General features: G+C 38.8%; 1 protein-coding gene across 4 annotated transcripts; it reads right to left on the reverse strand.

Annotated features, from left to right (window-relative positions):
• Window positions 1–2,528: 2,528 nt before the first annotated feature.
• Window positions 2,529–25,188, reverse strand: LOC145466432 (cleavage and polyadenylation specificity factor subunit 2-like). Of its 4 annotated transcripts, none has more exons than XM_081450150.1 (20): window positions 24,921–25,188; window positions 23,476–23,635; window positions 22,699–22,804; window positions 21,554–21,683; window positions 20,824–20,939; window positions 17,177–17,265; window positions 16,825–16,923; window positions 15,272–15,339; window positions 14,027–14,249; window positions 12,176–12,285; window positions 11,508–11,598; window positions 10,693–10,793; window positions 10,495–10,549; window positions 9,545–9,593; window positions 8,528–8,585; window positions 7,893–7,980; window positions 7,245–7,385; window positions 5,830–6,069; window positions 5,459–5,593; window positions 2,529–5,087 (listed from the first exon to the last, which is right to left on the reverse strand). In XM_081450150.1, exons 1-20 carry the CDS (start codon window positions 25,067–25,069, stop codon window positions 4,995–4,997), a joined length of 2,301 nt encoding a protein of 766 aa, XP_081306276.1. In that variant the 5' UTR covers window positions 25,070–25,188; the 3' UTR covers window positions 2,529–4,994. The 4 variants fall into 4 exon arrangements, with proteins under 4 accessions (XP_081306276.1, XP_081306277.1, XP_081306275.1 ...); XM_081450151.1 differs by having other exon boundaries at window positions 10,492–10,549; window positions 12,182–12,285; window positions 24,921–25,186; XM_081450149.1 differs by having other exon boundaries at window positions 10,492–10,549; window positions 24,921–25,186.
• Window positions 25,189–25,481: the final 293 nt, after the last annotated feature.

A 25,481-nucleotide genomic window follows, 5' to 3' on the forward strand; every position in this document is an offset into this window, starting at 1 on the left:
ATCAACGGCGATAAAATCAAATTTTAATTCTAATCTGACGAAACTCAATTGCTGAGAAGAATAAACGCTGCGAGAAAAAGCCCTCGAAAGACGAAAAACTGTTTATATATGCTAAATAAAATTGGCCCTCCTGTAAACGCTCGGTCTTGCAAATTTTGTTAATTTTCATTGAGATCCCTAAGTTTAATCAAAATTGCTTTTAAGAGCGATGAAGGTTTTTTTTCTTTTTCAAGCTAGCATTTTGCCGTCGAGTGTTTCTTTTCAAACGTGGAACAAGTTCAGTTGGAAGCATGTTTTGCTCTAAGTAAATAAATCCCTCATTTTTTATGGATTATTCTACAATTTCTAATCATTAACACAGTCGCATTGAGTTGTTGTAATAAGAATCACAAGTTACGTTTTGCACTAATTGGAACTTGGTTGAGAAAGGTGAGAGATCATTTGACGTTAAAATGGAAGAAACCCCGATTTCTATTATTATTACTTATTATTTTTTAAAGGTCAGTTTGGTTTTCTTGCGCAGCCCTTTGATTAAGTACTGCGTCTTGCTCTAAGATTCGCAAGGCTAACTCATGATCGAACAGTCAAGCAGAAACACTAATTTAACTTGCTTATCATGCAAAATGCAACTCGAAATATGAACATTGCATGCAATCCAAGCACTCTTTGTAAACCCATAAATAGAAACGATTCAAAACAACTGAAATTACCGAGATACCAGTATTATGCACTCACCCTGTATGTTTCGCGAGATATTTCTTCGTATTTACTTTTCGTGTGTGCGGCGCTGTAAAATACTGAAGTTGTCACGAACAACTTGAAGTGCAGAATGAGCAGTACGCAGGCCTCAAACACAGTTTTAAAAAAGCAATTATCGTTGCCATGCCCGGAAACATGTTGATCAAAATGTAACAACAAACAGCTGTTCACGTTGGGAAACAAAAGGTGAGGGAGGAGAGCCATAAAAACAACTTTATTGTTTCTCGTTCAATTCTGGGGATTTTCTCCCTTCGAAAGCAATTCGACGAAAGTCAACAGAATTTGTTACCAGTCATGATTGCAACCTGAAGAAAACCTACTAAGTTGTTTCATGCAACCATGTAATTAGGTTGTTTCTGCGACCAATCACAATCTAGCCGTATGTTGTTAGTTGAATCAGCTTTCCAATGTCAAAACTGTTGATCCAAAACACTGCCAAGTAGAAACAAAACCAAACAAATTCAGTCACGTTTTCCTTAAATTGGTCGGTTGCAATTTATGGATAACACTAATCAAATTTTTTTAAAATTTTGCTGATCGAAGTGAACGAAAGTTTCTAGCAAGGAAGGGGGGGGGGGGGTGTTAGCGGTCCTTAACTTTATGGGGGTCTGTATCGTGAAAAACTGTCTCGTGGAATTAGCCAAACAAATTCTAGGATTCAGGAACGGACCGTCGAGATGCTCGAGAAAAACAATAAGCAAGGCGAAAAGTTGTTGATGCTCTTTTTACCAATAAATAGAATATCAGTAATAACGGATAGAAATTATGTTCAAAGTGATAACAGCAACGTCAGTTCAATATTTGCACAGAAAAAGTACACAAGGTCCAAAGGGCATATATACAGATTAACCCCAAAGTGACAGAGAAACTGCTTCTCCTAACCACGTCAAGTTTATATCAAGTGAACAGTTACGAGAAAATAGAAAATCATCAGCTTGGCGATATTGACCTGAAGAGTCGCCAGATTCTTATTAGTAAAATTAAAAGAAATGTATGGAGATCAGCTGCAAGAGTTAGTATTTTGGTCAGAAATGGTTAAACTCGAACGCACCTGTTTTGTCATTAGATTTGTAAATCTTGGCGGTGAGAAAGGAGCAGCTGGCGCCATAAACAGCAGGGTTGTTTTCTCGAAGTAATTCAGGAACTGAAGAAAGCTGTATCCCACAGCTTGGGTAAAAATTAGATTTGCAAAACAATTTAACCAATCTGAACAATTAAACTGCGAGATACGAAAACTTTAAATAAAGGAGAGATGTTCGTTCTCGAGATTCTAAGATGCAATATATTAAATTTAGTGAGACACTGTGGGTGCACGGCTGCGCACATTCAGAACACTGAAGAGACTGGCAAGGTTTGCATTCACTAGACAATTTTATATAATCCTTCATAGAGCCGGCATCAATCGTACCGGATGTACTCAGATTCGCATTAGAATGCCGTATCCGTACATGTCGGAGGTCAGCAAATTGAGACTTTTGCGGTCAGGCAGTAGTTGTCCTCGGAACACTGGCATTGGTGCCTTTTTTTAAAAGGAAAACATGTAGAATAGAAACAAACATAAAACAAGATTGACAACCCACGAGAGATTGACAACCCACTCCCCCACCCGCTCAAAAAAAAAACAAACAAACAAACAAACACACACACACAAAAAAACGACACGCTAACACAACAAGCTGTTCTCGTGCTTTTCATTCTTTTAACATAGCTTTGCAGAGGGTAGGGGGCGGGGGGGGGGGGGAATCCTTCTTGAAACGACAAGACCCGTGTACCTGAATTGTTTGAGCAAGTAAAAGGTTTCAAATCTCGCCCACGTCCCATGGCCAATCAAGCATCTCTTTTATTGCACAAAAGCAGGGGTTGTAGAGATTTTCTCTTCACAGCACGACAGTAAATGTGGGGCTTCTCATGCACGAAACAAACGCAATCGAAACGCCATGAGTATCCTTTGGCAACAAAAATGAAGGCTTGAAAAAGTCGACGAGGAAGATGTTTCTAAAGCGATGCCTACATATACTTAAGTTTGGCATAATAGATTCGCTTTTAAAATCGCTTTTAGGTGGGACGCTTCCAGCAAAGGCTTTTGTTTTCCAGTTGATTGACCCGAGTTGTTCTCCAGACTGGTGTACAAATACCGGTCGGTACTACATGCATTTGTTTGGGAAACCGAACAAACTACTGCCTGGGTAACCCGACTGAGTTTTCTGTATGAAATTTGGATCGCGCAAATTTTAGGTTTTTACGGTTTTCTTACGATGTTGCCATGGTACCATGGTACCATAAGCTAAATTTCAACCAAGCACCATATCTGTTGACAAAGGTGACACTGATCTGACAAACGAACTCTAATATATAGATTTAGGCCAGCCTAAAAGCGTAGCTCCTGGGCCGGTTGTTCAGAGCCCGATTAAGCTAACCCAGGAAAAGGTAGAATTTTGATTTGAGTTTTGTAACTTTGCGGTGAGGTTTTCTGTATATTGTTTGGCCTTCTGTGTTGAGTTTAAATAATCACCATATACACAAAACAAAGCAGCAAAAAATATTTGTACAGAAGAAAAAGTTATAATTCGGTTAACTACTAATCCTGGGTTAGCGTTAACCGGCTTACGAACAATCCTGCCCAGTTTTCAACAAGTTAACCTGACATGAGTCCGCGATCCAATCGATAACCAGCACTTGGTCAGCGGTCAACTTCAAAAAAACACGTGACCTCGATGAGCTATAAACTTGAGTCCGCGATATGGTCACGTAATACTGGTCAGCGGATACTTTGTTTTGACAGGTGCCAATTGATCATAACATGGATGTCCAATATCAAAGAAGTACACGGTAATCCTAGGCTGCATGTCTCTGTCAACCTATTATTTGGCGTATGACCGCCATGTTGCGCGATTCCGTCGTCGTCGTCGCCGTCGCCGTCGTGCGTACGCGCCCACAAGCAATGCCGCTAGCCATGATAACCATGAGAAAATCAACTCATGGGTTTCCTTTTCGTTCCTATATGAGTATGGGGCTCCGCTATCAAAATGCTAGGAAAGTGAAAGATCAACCTGTTCAATCAGATACGTACTTGAAGCACTAAACGTACTGTAGCAAAATTGAAGATGTAAAGGAGTAATTTCTAATTCCATTCGAACCAACATTCCGTCACGCTCCTCTTAAGAATTTTATTTTTTTAACAAGTTCTGTCTTCCACCCTCATTAGTTTTCCTCCTCCTAAGCCAAGACAATTCCTGCATGCAAAAACAATCTTTTCGAGGGAACTAAGTGGGTCTATTCGTAACTGCGCAGTTTTCCATTCATTTCTCAACGTTTCCACGACTTTTCTTTTGAATTGGTTCACAAGAAACTCTCCTCTAATTAATCAGATCAAAGCAATTACCTACTACGCCAATCACGCGCCGTAATTTCTTTGGGTGTGATTTATCTCGTAATATTACGAAAATGGCTCCATTAGTACACGAAATGAATTTCTTTTTTAATTAACAAGAAATTAGGGCTCTTCAACTGAACTGTCTCTTACTGTTCTTGTCGCAATAGGTAATTGCAGATCTAAGGTTTTAAGTCAAAACAAAGTCAACGATAAAATGTTTCCTTTTTACAACGACGGAAGCAACACTGTCTACTGAGAAAAAATTCCGTCATCAAAGCAGTCGATTTGAGGAAGCTTCGGTTCTTGTGGAGCTTCACCAGGTGCTGTGCTGTCTTTGTGCTCTGGCATCGAACACACGTGATTTTGCACATTGTGAGTGTTTTTTGATGAGGAAAATCCCCTTCGAAGCAAAGTTATCAACAATGTTCAAGCCATTCACATCACCACCATCAGCTCTTCTTCACTCTGGTCTTCGTCCGCCTGCTCCTGCTCCTCTTGTTTGTGTTCCTCCTTGTTCTCCTGCTCTTTCTTTCACACCACCACGACTCGAAGAGATTCAAACGCACATGAAAACTCTTGTAGGGAAGGGTTTTGTTTCATTGAACTCAGTTCACGCCTTTCCTGAGGCTTCCGTGCTTGTTATCTCAACTATACAAAGCAACATAAACTTCACCAACGAAACTTAATCCTGGAAGCTTTTTCGCAGATTACAGACAAGATTTTCTCAGGCACTGCAAACTTTCTTGTTAAACAAAACCGCTGACTTCTCAAACGACAGCCATTGAGCAGTTTTTTTTTGTGTCTACCAAAGTTCTTAGCATGGCGTTGTTTGCAGTGTTCTTTGGCACAACTACTGCTTTCTTTACACCACAGCGTACTGTTCATATAAAAGTTCCCGGATCTTGTAATAGTCATCGCACACGGCTCCTTCCAGTCCCACGCGACCAGTCTCGTTCTGAAGAAAAGAAATATTAACTTAGAGGAGTGGGAAAAGTTGAGAACAGGCTACTATCCTCAGTTCGTTTGGTTCAAAACTACCAAGAGTTCAACAAAGAACATAAACGATAGTACGAAAAATAGGAAAAAAGCTGTAGAAACATGGATTACGTTCATTGTAGACAGCTAATTCAGGTCTTATAACGAAATTACTCCAAAGTCCACCCACTTTCAGTCAACAGACAAATTTCATACAGAAAGCTGTTAACTCTGTAATACTGGCCGGGATAACCACGCTCAGCCACTGAAAACCTCAAGGAGATAACTGCCGGTTTAACTTCTCTTCGTGACAGCATCACTGAATTAGAATTTCAAGATAACTTTACTTACCCTTCTAACTGCAACAACATTGTTACAGATCAGAACGCCACCCGCAAATTCCGCCTGGATACCGGCCTTGTTCAACACCTGCTTAAAATCTGACAGGCGAGGCTCGTTGATATACACCGAGGTGTGCCCAGTGATCTGGGGAGAGAGGACATGGGCGTTAGGGGCTCTTTCGTATACTGAATCTAGGGACACAAATTTGCGGCAAGTGGAAGCAACATTACTATACAATTTAAGGTTACAAGGTTACAAGGTTACACTATTTAACCTTGCTAAGCTAGACGCCTAACGGAATCGTTTGAAAACGCAAGAAATTCTAAAGATCTCTGTTAACAGGGCACTTGTGCAAGAAATGAAAGTCAATAAATCCTCACCTCAGACAACGAAAGTTGCTCTAACACAGGTACCGTGTCCATTGGCTCCTCCTTACCACTTTGATCAGTTTCCATTTTCTCCTGACCTTCGTCCTCGTCACGCAATTCTCCATCCTCTAGAACCAGCCCCACGTGCGAGTCGGAAGCGTTCATGTGTAGCTGTCCATCCACCCACGCGAGTTCCGCGTCACGCGCGCGAGAAAACTGCAACGAACTAACTAGCGCGTCACGCAACTTGACCTACCGGGTGAAAAGTGAAAATTTATAATACGATCGTCTTTGCTCAAATAGGATGTACATTACTTTTGGACAAATAATCAAAGATTAACTCTATGTAGGATGTGGCAAAATGTGAAAATCGTTCGAACTCTGTAAAATAAAGAAGGGATATCGCTATTGCATAACCATCAAGTCACACATTAGGGTTCCATCCACAGACTTGAAGTGAAAACAACATTGTATGACATAATTTTTAAAGCTTTAGCTTTGATCTTCAAGGTCCATTAATTAGAACCATTTTGCATAGCATGAATAAACAACACCACATATACTTTCGTCCTCTAAACAAGTAACTTTTATTTAAGTGGTCACACAAAAGTATTTCAGCGTATTAAATAGTACCACATGAAAGTTCTCCTACACTATCGCAGAGGTCTTACTGTGGACAAAGCCCTTTGCAAGGACATCACTTGCCCTGAAGGTTGGATCTTACTTCCAGGCATGTTGAGCTAGATAGGAACACCATTATCGCAGCTTTCATTAGCAGTGAAACCCCGCCTTTAGCGATTCCCTTATTTTAAGATCCCTTCAGGTTTGTGGCCTTAAGAAGATTGTATTAGCAGATAACCACTACATTTTAAGGTCATTCCTCAGTATTGCATTGCGCATCCCTACTGCGCATAATTTCACGTGTGATTAGCGCGCGCATTAAAAAATGGCGGCTTTTTCTTTACAGCTTTACCTCGCCATAGAGGTAAATCGTCATTTTCTCGCAAACGAGTATGGTGACCTATCATTTTTTCTGTTGTTTTGCATTGAGTAACAAATTTCTCCGTGTAAAATAAATATGGACCAATTCTCAGTGTAGAACAAACAGCAATCGTCGGAAACGTGAATTTAGCAAGCAATCGTGACCACAATCATGGTGCTATTATAAGGATTTATATGGGTATAAACAAGGTGCTGTTGCTCCTAAACGAACATGGGGACCCCTCATTTTTATTTCAAAATTTAAGTTCCTATAATATAAATAATCAATAGGGAAAGTTTCACAAAAATCTCAGTGCAGGTTCTATTTCAGTGGAATAACCTTAAATAGCTAATATTTACGCTTCTTTTTCAAAAATAAATTCTCGAGCTCGTAAAACAACTAGCACAGACAACGACACTAAGTGTCTTCTTTCTTTGTGCCTCACCTGGTAAATGTATCTTTCTCCAGTGGAGTCGACAGTGTCTCCACATCTTGGAGTAAAAACCTGGTTTACTTGAATGCTGCTGGTCTGCCGACAGTACTCAGCCAAGTGTTCTGTGGCTTCCGCTTCACCGTGCACAAGAATCTGGACAGGGAATCAAAGTTAAGATTCAATATGGCGTATGAATACACAGTCTCACAACGATAAACACGGTAGCCTGATAAGCTAGAACTGACTACTATTTTCTACTTTCCAGAATCCTCAATTTAACCGTAACTGTGTACAAAGCAGTTTTCATAAGACTTGCAAAACCTCAGTGTGATTGGCAGAGAGCAGGTAAATCTATCATTAGTTTTTAATTCAGTTGTATTCAGGGCAAAACATTGACCGTGCATACGTAATTGTCTCGGTCATATAACAAATGGGTAATCGTATGAGGGCTCGAGCAATTAAGGATTTACACTACTCGTGAAATTTGAAAATTCTTTCAAATTGCACTTGCCTAAAGGCTTGCGTGATTTTGAGAGGAATTTTCAAATATCATTCGTAGTCAACTGCACTCGAAGTCGTACAGTTACTTATACTTATCAATTGTGAGGGTATGTCGTGGTAAAAGGTCCGTAAACGTATTGAAGAAGGACACGAACTTACAAGATTCCTTGGATTCACAAGTGAGAGAATTCTCTTTATGGACTCGCCATCCGATCTGCCCTCAAAGTCGATATACAACATGGAACATCTGAAAACAACATAAACAAGTTTCTGAGGCTCAGTAACAGCACAAATACACACACACACAAAAAAAAAATTTAAAAAAAAAAAAAGAAAAACGTTCGTTAGCATAAAAAAAAAAAAATGCTCTCATTGCCTCCTATTAACTGCCAATTACTCTCTCATAACTGTTAAAATATCGGACAAAAATGGAATGACCGTTTTACGTAAAATTGCTTTCCCGTCCACGTTCTTTAAACAGCCTGGAAAACAGGCGTCTGTTCGACAAGTCTTCAGTATATCCGAAGAAGTTCCTAGTCTTGTTGACCGATCGGTGAAAAAAATGAGCAGTTGCTATGTAAGTAACAAGGACGAATCTTTTGACGTCATTCTGAAGTCAGAACTTTGAGATTGACGTGTTAGTTAATGATTGGATAATATGCCTCGGAAAATCTTCGACTATGAACACGAAAATTTGCCGAAATGGCAATTTTTCCTTGATTTTTTGACTTCTGGCCACCTTGTCAGCTTCTGGCAAAACGAGGGATGAAAAAAAAAAAACTATTCTGTCTCACCTAAGATTAAGTTGTCTCTTCTCTGCCACACACTTTGTTGGCACCTTCGCCAGTTCTCCTTAAAAGAAAAAAAAAAAAACACATCAACAACTTGTTAGATAGTATGTCAATTGAAGAGGTCTATATATTTATTGCCAAGCAGGCCGCAAAATTATAAGAACAATTCGACTTTCTAGCGCAAAGGAAAACATATCAAACACTCAAGTCAATGTTTGACCACATTTCCAAACATCTCGCAGTTCGTCAAAAATATTCCGCTACGCGTCGCATTTTCAACTCTCTTCTCTGTGTTTGGAAAAGAGGTCAAACACGGTCTTTCGTGTTGATACATTACATAAAGACGCCTACAAAGACAATTTGCTGACCATTCACTGACTCAATTCTTGATTCACTATTCCCTGACTTTTTACCGAGAACAAGTACTCAGAAACGACTGAACAAAGTGTCATAAGTAGAGCAAGACATGCACAGGCTTTTAGCCAAGATTTGAAAAGTGGCCGTCCAAAATGCGCTACAGGGCCTGCTCAAATGAACAATTTGTCAAGCAATATGTGAAAAATAAAACGATTTTTCTTTAAAAAGTGGCCGTCCACAGGACGCCGGGACGCCCGTCTGGCTAAAAAAGCCTGGTCATGCAATACCTGTTGTTGAACCAAATAGGCCATTTCCAAGTTGCATTTTGCCTCTGTGTCAAAACGAGTCGAAACCATTCATATGGGAATGTGTCTCCTCTACAGGTTCATTTTCATGCATATCAAACTCATTTTCATGAAAGGTTTTTCACGAGGTCTCGTTTTGAAACCGAGGCACAAATTAACTTGGAAATGGCCTATTTACTTTTGCGGATTGATGTGCTTTACTTTAAGCCAGTAAAGTTCATAAAGCGAGGAAAGTCAATTGGTTTAACAAAAGGTGATGCATGATTTGAAGCACTTTTAACATTCACCTATGAAGTACACTGTATATCCTGAACAAAGAACTGAAAGACCTTACAATGGCCTTTGACCTGTAACTCACCTTGTCCAGCGAGAGCCTCAGTATCCACGGTTTCTTTTTTATTTTGCTCCTGTTGAAAGATAAGTAGAAAGTAGCAGAAACCTGCATTAATCTTGAAAAGAGGGAACTTTATGAGCAACGGAATACGGGGCTAGTAAAGGGCGAGGGGAGAGTGAGGCGGCCTTTTGAAGCGGGGTGGGGTTAGGAGAGACTTTGGTTTAGCACTTTGGAAGGCATAACTTAGGGGAGCCGAGGCAATGAAAATCAACATGGAATAACCAAAAAAAAAACAAAAAAAAAAACGGAAAAAACAAAATAAAACAAAACAAAAACCAAAACAAAAAGCTTCGCCACTCTTATTTCTGTTTGAGATCTCTTGTTAAAAAAATTCTTAACATACACTGCAGGCAGTCCAGTTTGTTTTAGCACTTCTTTAGGGCCGTGAAATACTTCATATCAAGGATCTTCACAGGAAATGGTAAGCTCGATTTCCACTGCTCTCTCGCGTCTGGTCCCAAAGGGTCCTAAGGGTCCTCCCCAAGAAGAGCATAGGCTCATTTTTTTTAATAGCAGGTGGTAACCAAGCCTATACCAATTGTCGATCTTTTCCTAAAATGTGACCTCTCACGCGAAAACGTTCCTTACGGAATCCATTCGAACGGCTGAACGCACAGCTAGTGAACGGATAAGAAACGGGTCCACAAACCGTTAAAAACGGGTACATTGAACGGTTGAAGAAGGAAAATTTTTGAACGGATGAGGTCGAACGGCTGAATGGTTGACGAAAAGTTTTGAAAGGCAGAAGTCGAACGGCTGAATGGCTGTAGTTTGTTTTTGAACGGCTGACTGTGAACAGATGAATAACAGCTAAAAACGTGTGCTAAAAGCGTCTATAATTAGACGTACATATAAGTAGAAGATTTACTATAAGTGTAACTCTGAGCTAACATAAAATGGACATTTCTCACCACTTTGGCCTTCTCTTCTTCAGCTGCCGCTAACTCTCTGACCATAAAATCTTCGGGTCTGTTTGAATCATAAAGTAAATTGGAAATTATGTCAGATAATCAGCAATGAGAGATCGTACAGACCCGGTAAAAATAATGAAAATCTGAAAGTAACGAAATGAAACATAAACTTGCTTGATATGAAACAACTTGTTAACATACTTGATAAACTCTCCGTAATCATCCCATTTAACTTTTTCTTCATGGCACGGAAACATGGGGTAAGATCTGGCCTGTTTGAAAAAACTGCTTTTACGACCACCCTGGAAAGAGACAATAAAGAAAGTGTACATGTAAGGTTAGCAAAAGACCGAGATGCCCCAAAGTCATGCTATTTTCAATTATGCTACACATGGTTGTGAGTGGAAACCCAGGGGAAAACAAAAAAAAAAGTAAAAGCCAAAAAAAAAAAAAAAAAACACAACAAAACAAAAAAACAAAACAACAACAACAAAAAAAAAACAACAAAAAAAACAAAACAAAACAAAACAAAACAAAACACTCTTTGAAAGTGCTGAAGTGTTTAGCACTGCTGTATTTATTGGGGACACTGAAACAAGCAAACAAATATTGCAAAAGTGAACAGAAACTTGTTAAAAATCCCAACTGGTGGGAGGCTGACCAGTTGGCTATTTACAAAGTGTGGAGTTGAATCTGGGACCACCAAACACAAATCCATCTAGTGGCAAGGACGATGATTTGAACTTGGGACCTCCGGATCACACATGCAGCACCCTTAAACACAAGGCCAAGCTGCCTTCTAAAAAAAGCGAAGTAAAGAGAACAAAAGAAAAGAGAAGCGAAAGAGAGGGAGACCACGTCACACCTGCAGGTGCACGAGAATGGCAGAGTTGGAGGAGAGAAGGCTTGCAGGGTCAGGTGGCGAGCACTAGTTGAAGACCTATGTTCCATCAGGAAAGAAGACGATTAAGAGAGTAAGTGACTTGTGGATGCCACCATGAAGTTTCGACATGTACCTTTTCATCAGCCATCATAAGATCATGTCTTACACCTCCTTCTAAATCTTCGTCACTGTCACTGTCACTCTCCTCTGCTACCAGCCGATGACTGAAATAAAGAAAAACAAATCAACAAACAAAATCAATATTACAAATTTGCAAATTGTAAGGGAGCTTCCCATGCTCGGATGCTCCCACAGAGAACAGTGCATTAACAGGCTTGTGCTGACAGAGTCCTAGAAGATCATGATCAAGAAATATGATATGACCAATTACTTATTCATTAAGGGTGGGGCCAGCAGACGAGAAAATACTTGGTTCTTAGTGCTCTCACAATGTTCTCCGGCGTTGTGTTCTATTCATATGCCATGACCTCAAGCCATATACTTTATGCTCTAGTAGCCCCCAATTATTACATCAGTTATATCATCTGCAAGTTAACCCTAAAATATACTGGCTTTGCAGTGTGCATGTATCTCCTGAGTGTAACAATACCATTCGATAATGGAGCCATGAGCTGCATACTTTTGTAAATAAAATTAGATGTGAAGACATTATAACTTGGTCAATTTGAGTGCTATGCAACAATTAAGAAGAATTTTGTGACATTACAAATTAGTAGTTAAGTTCAAGATAGCAGGAAAAATAGTAAGACAAGCATGATACAGATAAGACTGTGAATGCACCTGTACCTTCTGTCGGTTGCATCAGTCACTGGTCGGCTTTTCTCCTTCTCTTTTTCTTTTTCTAGATATCTCTCAAGCTCCTCTCCTTCCAGTCTAACTCTTGTTTTCACCTGAAATTAATGTTGATATTGTTACATGTACATTTGCATGCATATCCTAAAAAAAGTACCATTAAATGTGGTTAAATGTAATTTAAGCTAAGTTAAATGCGAAACAATGCTGGTCAGCAGCCTTCCCCTGTTTTGGACATGCGCAGTGGTGTGAAGTCTGCTGGGGGTCGTGTAATTTTACAGTGTGGCTTTTGAGGTCAACTCATTCTCACGTGCATTTGTGCCGTTTCGACTGTGCTTGGCGATTTAGCTCCCTGCCCTCCCTCCCTCGCTGGTAAGTATGAGGTAAGCATCATGGTTCCACTGTTTTTGCAGTGTGACGGTGCCTGGTGGTTGCCGCTCACAGGGTTGTCATGGTTGCCCTACAACTTGGCTCTTGTGCACAGGGTTGTCATGGTTACCCTACACACTTGGCTCTTGTGCTCGAGGCTCCAGTATCTTTCCAGGCACCTCCCCCAAGCTCATCTATTGTTGATGAGTTTAATTGTTTTTATAAGCCCTGGACATGTAAAAGAGTTCCAAAATGAGCCGATACCAAGAGAATTGAACCTAATTTTATACTTGTTGAATAATCACGATAATTTTCATGCCTCTTATTTGCTTGTTTGTTAGTTTAATATAACAGTCAATTAGGATGATATCCACCCTCAGTCTTTATATGGACCATGTTGCAGGCAGGCATGGCGGCCTCTTGGTTGTTGCACTGGCAAGTGGGTAGCGGGAAATTTGATGATGGGGGTAACCATGTAACAGAGAGCATCCCCTCAGGAGGCAAGGGAGTAACCAAATTAGTCCTTCTTGTTTTATGCTAAGGAAACTGAAGAAAAATGTGTAGATGTCTACATGATGGACCACTATGCGCAAATACAGACTCTATCGTAACCTATACTACATGTACACTGTTACCATACTGTAAATATCTTGGGCCCATAAAGCAGTTTTCATGCAAAAAATTGTGCCACATTGTTATGCAACCAGAAGTAAAGTCAAAACCAAATGATGACTAGCTTGCACACGTTTCCTGTGCTTCAAGGCAATAACATGTATTTGCTTGGAGTTTTGATTGGTTCACAGGATTGTCTGCATCCTTTGTCATTAGCCACCCAGAGTACTTACCTTGGTTTTGGTTTTACAACACTTCATAGGAAACCCCTCTAATAGAATGGCCTTTCAGTTGCAGTTTAGAAAATACATTTCTTCAACAAGACAGTGTGAGGGGCACACTTATGGAATATGCTGGGCCTTTACCAGCATGGCCCTGCACATACCATGAGATCTCACGTTAAAGCCATAGGCTTATATAACTTCATAAGGGGTTTAGGGTGGCTAATAACTTGGGAAGGGGGGGGGGGACTTATATCCAGGGGGGGCATATAAGTGGAATTAAAATTTTTTTTCAGAATGATGAGATAAAACGTATCTGACAAATGAATTAAAGCTAACATACCATTACATTTAGAGCTATTACCCTATTAGCCTATAACTTTCGATTACAATTGGATGATTTTGATTTTGATCAAATCTGATGTTTGAAACGAAATACAAAAAGGAAAGTACTTACACATTAGATGGGCTTATATCCTGGGGGGGCTTATATCCGGAACAACATCTTTGTCAGTAAATAGAAGGGCTTAAGCCTTATATATCCGGGGGCTTTAATGCGGGATATTATGATATAATGCTTTATCAAGTACAGCTGTACATGTATTTTAGAAAATACAATGTCCTCTTACACATGTACCTCTATGTCTATCGTCTTTTGCTGTAAGTTGTCAATCAAAGTGCGAGCCAGTGCCCCAGGTGAAGGACGGCAGGTGAACACAACTGTGTTTTTAGGATCCTCTGCCCATTTGATAAACAGCTCCCGTGAAAAGCCACAAGTCAAATCTGCAACTGATGCCAGGACAATTTTAGGTTCAGGGACCCTAGCAAGGTCTGCCAAGCTGTGACACAAAGAACAGTGCCTTCAAAAAGAACAAATGATCAGTCAACAAAAGAACAAGTGATCAGCTGTGTGCAACTTACAACTTGCGACTACTCAAACTGGGCCACCTAGAAGAAAACTACCCAATCAAAATGTAAGCTACATGTACATGGAAGAACAATGGACTGGTAGCTTTCTCATGATGGCAAGTAAAAAGGGTCTGTTTGACATGAATACATAAGTACTACTGACTTCTCTGCATTATATACACTTGCAGAGATTCAGTCCTTGACTGTGAACTATCATAATTATAAATCATTCGAAAAATTATCTTGCAAACTCATTTAGTGACAACTAAACTGAAACTGTTGAAAGCGTACAAACTGTGGGATCAAAACAGGTCAATCAACATATGGCAAAGACTCCTGAGAGGTTCGCAGCACTTTGCACCTTGTTGGGTCTTCAGAACTGTTGTTCGTATTCTTCAATGTTATTGGTTTATTTGAGAAAAAGATCTTATCCTTTGTTCATGAGTAACGTTCTGATTGGTTAACTCTTTTTGAAGTGGCCTGGTTCGAGCAGTCGCACTGTAACACCACTTCATAAAAGAGTGATAATAACAGAATATCAAACAAGGTATTGATCAGTTAACAGAAACATCTGGACAGTAATCAGTTAAAACACAACATGCTTTAAACAGCTATGAATTTTGATATCTTCTTTATTATATGACTGTAAAAATAACTTCATTGTGTTTGGCTAAGACCAGGCCAATTTACTGTAAATTTTTAACTTGCATGGTGGTGCAAATCAGTGTACATAAATTGGCATAAATTATGTCCCTGTAATGTAATTTAAGACTATGTTCCATAATCAGTTTTGAGATAGTTTTGACGAAGAGAAATGAACTAAATCACTTAAGAGAATCACAAGATTCATAGGTAAAAAAAATGTATAAATTCACTTATTTTTAATCCATGTTGTTCTTGGTGTCCCTGTTGTGGTTACCCCAATGACTAATTACTTTTGCATCCTCAAGTTTTGACTTTAAGTTGTACAAACCTAAACTGATAAGGATTCATCCTACCAACTTCAAATGACTTCATAACTTTGTCACTCATCCACTCCACCTGAAGAGAACAGAAAAAAATGAAAACATTTCATAAGAAACACTTTACTACAGTTGTAAGCACTTTATCTTAAAGGAAGAGTCTCACAGTTCGTGCATGTCGGTATTATTTATTCACCTGTGGACACTTTTTGGCACAAGCACAGTTTTTCATTGTTTATGAACCAATCATAAGCAAGTTAAAATCATCAACTGTAAAATAAATCGTACGGGTCAACACTAAATTCAACGGTCGACAGAGTTGGTAAAATCCACTGAAATCTTCTGAGAATTCTGCTTATCCGTCATTCTGCCAAGACTAACTATAGCACGTCATTACTTAACTACATCTGAGTGGCGTTTTCAAAGTGATAACAGTGATAAGGACACAAGAGTATTTTGATTTAGAGACATGCGCTGAACTGTGAAACCCACCCTTTAAAATGCCTACTCATTGGTAAGCCAACCTTTCAATCCCAAGCAAGGTAAAGTCTGTGTCAGGTCAGTGGCCCATACACCTGGGGCATACCCCAGTTTCTGTTGCACGAAGTGACTGAGAGTATTTCTACTCCCCCTTGTGTGGGGGTGCTAGTCCATCATAGTGTAACACCCCCTCCCCCCCCCCCCCGCATTAAATTTGTCAATATCCACACTGCCAGGGCAGGAAAAAAAGGTTTGAAATTCACTTGTCCAGTGGGCCAGTAAATTTTAGTTTTCACTTGCTCCCACTTAAATGTTACTTGCTGACATGGTGGCCAGTATGGCGATCAGAAGACAAACGTGAACAAGTATTGGTTTCCTAACTAATCCATGCTTTCAACCTAATGGTTAACTAATCCTGCAGTCTTCAGTTTTGAAATGGCTTCTAACTGGAAATTATCATTTATCAAGCTGACATTTTTATTCAGACTTACAAGACTACTGAGGCTAATTTCACTTGCCCACTGGGCCACTGGACTTCCATTTTCACCTGCCTGAGAGCAAAATCTACTTGCCTTGGGCAATCGGACTTGGGTTTTTCCCTGCCCTACAAATGTAACTGTATGCCTCAGTGGAAAGTGGCACTGTGAGAGTAAAGACGTGTGTGCATGAGTTCTGGCAAGGTGTTAGACAACCTAATTTCATAGGGGTTACTCGCAAAGGACTAACATCTCATCTTGGGGTGGAGTAGCAATTCGTCTAGCTCCTTCATGTTATAGAAATCAGGTAATATTATACCAATACAAGTACATGCATATGCAGGGCTTGAAAAATTCCAGCTTGCCCTTGGAACAAGTAGCTCTCAAATTTTGCTTGCCCTTGGCAAGTCTGAGTTTGCTCTTTTAATGGTCTAGTTGGCAGATGACTTGCTTGATCTTTTGCTTATTGGGCAAGTGAGAACAAAAAGTTATTTGCCCAGAAGGAAACGAAGGAAAATCTACTTGTCCGCGGAAAATGGGATGGCACCTTTTTCAAGCCCTGTACATGTACTGCACCTGGTCGAAATTTACTTGCCATCTAAACTTACTTGTGACTTAGCAAATTCCACCACATTGTAGCTGACGTTGTTAAGCATTGCAAGGGAGTACGCTGATAATCCTGAATCAGGGTTGCGCCATAACTGATCCTATATTGTGATCGAACAAGTAAAACACCAGTCCAAACTTACAGGAATATGGTATAACTTACCTAGCAACAATGGATTCTCAAGAGTGACAGTCACAGTTCACAGACACGACTGACAACACTCATCATACTTCAGAGGCACAACAAACTAAGAGAAACCATCTTGCGAAAATGCTTTGAACTACTTAACATAATGAATCATCTTGCAGTAGAGTATGCCAGAAAATTTAACTGTAGACATTTTTATGCTTTACCAAGAGTTGAGATAACTCAAGAACTCTTCCAGCAGTATCCACGACAATCAGTACATTGCCATCCCTCCTAGCTGTTTGCAACATCTCATCTAAGCAAATACCAAGTAGCAAAAACACTATCATGTACATGTAACTTTGGGTACACAGCTTCATCTTGGAAATTGTGTAAATTGTGTAAATTGTTTACATTGTCTTCTACTGTACATAACTCAAAGGATACAGGAAGATGAACATGATACAAGTTACAGATGAAAGACATCAGCCTTTTTTCAAGTTGTCCTCAAAAAGATATCACCTTTAATTATTGATTGCTTGTCTACTCTTAATTAACAGCTTTGATAGCCTGAGGTGATCGGGCTAGTGAACTGTATTGGGGAAGTGATGTTTTCTTACTTTTTTTTGGGGGGGGGGGGGGGAAGGGGAGGGTTTAAAATTTCAGAAAATTTAATTTACACCCAGACTTAAAACCTAGACTAGTTAAAATGACTGTCAGCTACAACTCTGGTACCTCGTGCCTGAAGTTATGTCATCTTTCATTTTTCTGAATTTACTTGTATCATAAATATTTCTTGGTAAATTAGCCTGCTTAATTGCTAGAGGCCTAATCATCCTCGTCAACCTGAGGATAAATAAAGTTGTGTTTGTATGTAGGCATGAACTGTATGTAGTACATGTATTTACACTATTACTAGTCACCTACCCTTTGATGGACGTCTCATCAAACAATCTGGAAGAGCCACGATTTACATACGTGCACATGAGTTGAACTTAAAACTACTTAAGCAGTGCTTGAAATAAAAAAAAAAAATCCTGGTTGTCCGTCTATCAATGCCAGACAATGAGACCTCTAAATTCGGTTGCCCTGATGAATCCTGGTTGTTCAAAAACAACAACATGTACCCGTCATATCCTAAGTGTTTCACATGTGGCAAAGTGTAAATCATGTTTTTCAAGAACAAGAAAAAGTGAGCCAATTCTCAATGTAAAAACAAACACCATTGGCTTCCTAAAAGAATATTATTTCTTGTTGAACTACAAGTAGAAGTATTAAATAAAATATTTTCGAAGAAATACATGTAAAGAACAGTTGCTCTTTTGGAATACTTAGCAATCAAACAAAATTGTTTCACGTTGTGGTTTTTTTTTTTTCTCAGAAGTATTAATCACTGTGATTCAAAGCTTACTGATACATGTATGTCACAATTATAATAATATTAACTACACAATAAAAAGCTCAGTTTCTGCTTAGGGCAGAAAACAGCTACAATGTAATAAACATCTGAAAAATTGATAGCAACATCTACAATCAGCTGGCTTAGTACCATACATCATATCCTTGCATACATGTAAGTAGAATTCCTTGTTGTAAAATAACTATTCCTTGTGTGCATGTTCACAGATGTATTAATGAGTTGGATTTGTCGATAATGACAACCTAACACTGTAGTCATTAGACAAATCCACTTCATTAAGACACCTCATAGCAAAATCCAGTCTCAGCTGGCTTAGTGTAACACCTGGTATTCTTGCAGAAGTAGACTGTCTTGTAGTGAAATAACTATTCTTCATGTGCGTGAATATATATGAATCAATGAGTTGGATTTGTCTATAATGACAACCCAACACTGTTGTCATTAGACAAATCCACTTCACTGACACACTTTTAAATCACAACCCAGCAATGATACAACTGTGATAAACAGCTTAAAACTTGATAGCAAAGTCCACAAGAAGCTGGCTTAGTGCCATACCTGATATTCTCACAGAAGTAGAAGGTCTTGTTGCAAATTTATGTGCATGGATCTATATATATAGACAGCTAGTATTGTGAAAGCATGTGTGACTTCAAGGGAACTCTATATAAACCAACTAATTAACTTTGTCATCTAGATCCTGATGAGTGGGAAACACTCCCACGAAACAGTTCTGTGGATGGAATAAAATGAACAAGAACTAGTCACATCCACTTTCTTTATAATTGCATACATGTATGTATCAATAAGTTGAATTTCTATCATGACAACCCAAAACTGCAGTCATTTGAGAAATCCACTTCACGGAGACTACTTTAAACCATGACACCAACGTCAATAGAATAATTGCTAGTAATAAACAGCTTAAAACTTGAAAAGACTAAAAGAATTGTGATAAACATTTGAAAATGTGATAGCAAAATCCAGTCTCAGCTGGCTTAGGGTAACACCTGATATTCTACCATAAGTAGACTGTCTTGTCGTAAAATAACTATTATATTCATGTGCGTGAATATATATGAATCAATGAGTTGGATTTGTCGATAATGACAACCCAACACTGTTGTCATTAGACAAATCTACTTCACTGACACACCTTTTAATCACAACACAATATTAACAGAATAGGGTAATTGTAATAAACAGCTTATAAAACTTGAAAGCAGAAACAGAATTGTGATAAACATTTGAAAATTTGATAGCAAAATCCAGTCTCAGCTGGCTTAGAGTAATGCCTGATATTCTTACAGAAGCAGAAAGCCTTGTTACAAATTTATGTGCATGGATCTAAATCATACCTGTACATTGTACATTGATGTATCAATATGTTGAATTTCTATCATGACAGCCCAACACTGCAGTCATTACAGAAATCCACTCCACTGAGACACCTTCAATACCATCTGTTGCGATGGTCAATGTGTAGTGCTTGAATGAGTAAATAATCACTTGCTTGTGATTGAACATGACCAAAACTATACATCCTCTGTTGTCTTAGCACCCTTCCATAAACCAGGGGGAGGCAAGGGGACACTTATTAGAGGGGAGGCACTTATTTTAAAGGGGTGCTTATTCGAAGGAGCTGCTCATTTGATGGGAGGCGCTAATTCCGGGATTTACGGTATTCTTGCAGAAGTACAATCAGATAGTTACATGAAATGAATACAAATAATTACATTACTTACATGTACAATACGATGGTGTCCATACGATATGGAACTTACATTACTTACTGTACTTATTAAAACTTATTTACTTATTTATTTGTATAATCTAAAACACATACCAGCAACTTTAGGCAAGCAAAATACATGAAACAAAGTGAGAAAACAACACATGAAAATAAAACATCGTTGGTTTGAGCTCCCGCAGCATTGACTGCTAATTTAAGTGAATGCGTGAGCTTCTTAGCCATGAGTGAAAATTTGTATATGGTCCCCTCAATGTTTGTTTGTGCATGAAATGATGTCCAAGTAACTTTTTCAAGCTCCTGAATGTAGTTTCATTGAGCAATAGCGTACAGATTTGCATTTTAGATGAATTACACGCCTGGTCTTTTTTCATATCTGCAGTGTATTGCATATGTACATGTAAATATTTAAAACATGGATTAATGGTTAAATTATATGTAACTACAGTACATGTATATGGTACCATCATCAACAACCGAGATGTCACCCACGTCAGGGGTTGTTTCGGATTAATTTGGAGCCCTGGGCTGTCCATCGATTTCTCCTCGGGCAACCAGACTCTCAATTATTTTCAGTAAGAAAATTAAGGTTGCCTGGTGAACTTTTTGGTCAGCTCAGATGGACAACCACTAATTTCAAGCACTGCTCAAGGTGAAGGTTTCTCCTGTATGCACATTGTATGCACATTGCATGCAAAACTTACTCATAAGCTGGGTGTCTCTTTCTCGTCTTCTAGCTTGCACATTAAGTGCATTAAAGCTGTCTGTTATAAGTAAAGAGGGTCTGCTAAGAGTTTCTAAAACTGCTCCATTCAGATGTCTGGTAAACAATAACGACAAAAATAAGCGTGATTGTTGTGCAATGCAATCTCAGTACAACAAGAATTGAAGATTTCAAATGTCTGGGTACATGTATTGCAATGAAAACCTTGTTGAGCATTGCAATCTCACTTGTTTATTACAGTGTATAATGAGATTTTGACCTTGAACTCAACTTCCCAAATTGTTATATTCTTTATGATGAAAGGACTACACCAGAAATTCCAACCTAAAAAAACTGGTATCTGGGAGATCACCAATTTTACCTTCTCAACAAGGGAACCTCAAAATAAAGATATTCTAAGGTAGAACAACACCACAGAAGTATTAAATAAATCAAAACTAGACAAGAAAAGAAATGACAGAGGAGGATTAAGACAGGCACAAACAGCAAAATTGAAACTGCTCACTAATACATGTCGGCCATTTCCTTGTGCCTCTGTTTCATAACAAGTCTTCATGCAAAACCTTTCTTTTTAAAATGAGTTTGATTTGCATGAAAATAAACTGTAGACCGAACTCATTGTCATATAAATGTTTTCACAAAAAGACTTGTTTTGACACATGGACACACTTGAAAATGGCCTTTAATTTATAAGTTTCTCCTACATGTACCTTTCCTTCTTGTGATTGTAATCCACAGCATAAATTATGTCCTCTTCTCCATCTTTGACAATTTTCCACATGGTTCCTCCAATCATGTGACCAGCAGCATAAGGTGTGATTGTTAGACCATGCCCTTTTCCTTTGAATTTATAACAGTGTGATTCAAAACAGAATAATTAAGTAGACTTACTAAACACTTCACAAAAAAGGCATGATGATGACTTAAAGTGTATCGCTTGCTGTGACTGTTCAAGATCAAGAGTCTGAGATTCTCAAGTCCCCTTCCATCAGAATTTACAGCAATTGTCAAAGAGTGTGAAGTTTGGCAACATTAATGCTTGGATATTGTTGCTGCATGGTTGCATGTTTGCTTTACAACAGGCTATTAAAGTCTCGTGCGGTGGTACTAATAGTTTTTTAAAGCTTGCAAGACAAATGTCTCATCTCACAATACAAGAGTCTTGTCTCTTGACAAGAGAGTCTTATCTCTCGAGACCAAAATCTCATCTCGCGAGAGGATGGCAACTTACTGTACCTTTCTGTGGTACTGAGCGTGAGACAAATTAAATCTGCATTATCAGCACCTCTCTCCACCAACATGCATCTTGATTTTATAAATTGCTTTTCCCTCTCTGTTCCCAGATATTATCATGCTTTTGTTACCTACAATACAAGTGTAACTAATTTTTTTCATCATAAGTTTCAGAAATCACATGTTCCTTGACTACTACTAAACCTACATGCAAGCAGAATACCAATAGTTTTGTTGTTGACTGTAAATGTTTTTCTTGCATAATAATGGTCCAGATCTTAGGACAGTTTCCACTAGAACATCAAAAAGTAATTGGTTTGCATTACTACATGTACACTACAAGGTTGGCTTAAAATACTCATGCCACTTTTTGTATCCAATCCAATAACAAAAAAACGAAAACCAAAACCACTTGTGACTAGCTTGCACTTGCTTTCCCGTACTACGTGTCAGCTACGTGTGTTTTCTTCGAATTTTGATTGGTTCGTTTGATTGCTTTTGTCCTTTGTGACTGGCTAAAGTGATTACTTTGGTTTTGGTTTAAAGACACTCAGTTGAAAACTGCTCTACGGTGTAGCTGTACCTACATGTATTCATAGATGATCTCTATATTACTACTTACCTTTCAAGCTGACATTCTGAGAATATTTTAACTGAATGATTTTATCGAAAACAGCGTCAACATCATCCAGACTGAACACATCAAAGTCTTCATAGTTTTGATGAGACTGCAACAACACAAAGAAATCATTTAACACAAAATATGTCCCTACAATATGGGTCCAGTGGAACTGTACACTGCCAATCAGACAGGGGTTTTATTAAGGACCAGGCATGCACCGGGCAAATTGACTGCCTATCAACAGACCTGTGCCTGCCTGTTTCATAATATTTTACACAATAATACTGTTCCTGTCTTTTTCAGAAGACTCTCTAACAGTCTTCTAAAAAGTTGAGCTTATTTTAAGTCAAAGAAACGACAATTTCGCTGGTTGTAGTACGCATTATCTACCTTGTATCTCCAAATTGCAGTACAAATTCGCAAATCAATGCACTGCGAAAACAAATGATCTCCATGAGAGCTCACTTAAAATATGTCAAAATTACGAACAAATCCACCTGTAATGATGGATTTGAATTATGGTTTAGTTATATGTACAATGATCCCTTGTAGGCAACTGAGTGTCACGTCAATTGCAGATTTTCAAACTTTTCCAGGGGGGGGACCCCAAGCTTGGCAAGGCTCCTACGGTCCTTGTCGGATTTTACTGCCCAGATGTCATATCCTGATACCCTTCTGTTTAGAACATTACTGAAATCCCTGCTTACAACACAATGATTTTAATGATCATGGTTTTCTAATTCACAATGTTGAACATGAACATGTACATGTACATACCTGATATAGATCGTACATGAACATCTGTCCCATCTTGTACACAGGAATAGTAGCATAGATAGGACAGTGAAGGCCGCACTTGCCTACTAAGTACGGCAGTGCACCCATGTGGTATATATCGGGAAATGTAATCAATACAGCATCTATTTGGTGTATGTGTCTAAGGAGAGAATGTTTCAGTTAATTTGTTTGCAAAATAGAGGTCGTAAAGACAGATTACTTGAACTACAGTGTACAAGCATATTATAGTCAAGGTTCTTGCCTCAGTTAAAAATTGGAATTAAAGTCAGCTATTACTCTTACATGCAAGGCTGTGTGTGGGAGTGGGGTGGGGAGGATTTTTACAATACAATGGAACCTCTATTTAACGAAGTCCTCGATATAACAAACAATATTCTATGTCCCGGCCAAAGTTACAGTAAAATGTATGGAACAGAACCTCGATGCAACAATCCTCGATATAATGAATTCTTCGATATAACAAACATAATCCGGAAGCCCAAACGTAAAATCTACCTCGATAAAAAGAATTACAATGTCAACATGCGACAGAAGATAAACGCCGAGCAGATCAACAGTCAACAAATCCTTGTAATCCTAATGGTAAAGAGACAGCAGCCTTTCAGTCAATGGCTTATTATATGTCATAGACATTGGCACTATAGTATTTTGACATCAATTAACTTCTGCTCTAACTTCTTTGAAATCCAGAAATGTTGTGTAGTGCAACATAACAACACTAAAGCCTGTTTCCTTGTTAGCATAGACACCTTTCTGTATAACCTCTCTGTTACAACATTTTTAAATCGCTACTCTGAAAGTGTTGTTTTTTTGTAAACAAAAGCTGCTCGTCTCTTCAAAAGTGAAAATAATTGATACTGAAAGCCACCATGCTTAACGAATTGCATCTCAAAACACGGCACTTCTGGGTGACAGAAATGGCATTGAATTGCGTGACAGAAGTCACCTGTGTTACAAATCAATCATTAACTATGACCTCGATATAACGAACATTTGGCTTGTTTCCCCTCAAATTGGTTATATCAAGGTTTTCGATATAACGAACCCTCGATTTAACGAACAAATTTGGCCGGTCCCCAGCGACTTCGTTGAATCGAGGTTCCACTGTAGAACAAAATGTAGGTACATAATTACAAGATTATTTAAGTAAAATATAATTTTACGATCATGTTGGTTGGTAAGCTTCCTTTTTGCCTGGAGTAGGACTGTTTTAGGGTGAAGTCTTTCTTAAGAGAACTAAATATTTACCAATGTACAAGTTCTATACATCTGTATACTACATTGCTTCATATATTTTAGTAGACATATTATACGTCCAAATTCTCTCATAGCTAGTAAAAACACTTAAGTGTTGAGTTTTAAAATCTAGTTTAAATGGACCAAGGGACAGATAAGCTTAATAAGGTTCATAAAATGCGACTCACTTTTTTATTGGCTCCATGATCTCTGCGCTAAATGACTCGTTCCAACCACAATCCAGCAAGAACCTGAATTCATCGACTTGAAGCAGATAACATAGAGGCCCCTCATCATAAGCGCCAGATAACACAGTCAGCTTGATAATGGACGTCATCTTTCTCGAGTGGCTGCTCCCCAAGCACTCAGTTACAATAATTCAAGAACAACAGACATTTTGCCGAACATTCCATCCACATCGTGCTGCCGCCATCTTCCTTTTCTCCCACAAGTCAATGCAAGTACAAAAAGTTCACACTGCATTGTGGGGTACCCCTGCCTATGCCGCGGTCACGGGGAGGGGAGGGGCTGGGAATGCGAAGAACCTGAACACCATAACACCTACGGTGGTAATTTGGATGCCACCCTTTTTATCATTCAGTCACCTTTTTACCAATTTTACATATTAGCGCCTTTTTTGATATGTTTTAATTGTGTTACTAATTCAGTAGTCGCGTACGTAAATGTGTTTTGAAAGTAAATGCAAATGAGGTTGTTCTTTATCAATAATATCATGTTATCTTCATTGT

This window comes from Orbicella franksi, chromosome 13 (genome assembly GCF_964199315.1).
Source record: "Orbicella franksi chromosome 13, jaOrbFran1.1, whole genome shotgun sequence".
In the NCBI taxonomy this organism is placed as follows: Eukaryota; Metazoa; Cnidaria; class Anthozoa; order Scleractinia; family Merulinidae; genus Orbicella; species Orbicella franksi.

Bases quoted from the DNA above. Each gene is read 5' to 3' on its own strand.
- LOC145466432 (XM_081450149.1), bottom strand. From the start codon at position 25,069: ATGACGTCCATTATCAAGCTGACTGTGTTATCTGGCGCTTATGATGAG. The intron at 10,550-10,692 runs GTATGTTAACAA...TGATTCAAACAG, and splicing joins GATTACGGAGAGTTTATCAA to ACCCGAAGATTTTATGGTCA. The intron at 9,594-10,491 runs GTGAGAAATGTC...ATCTTTCAACAG, and splicing joins AAGAAGAGAAGGCCAAAGTG to GAGCAAAATAAAAAAGAAAC.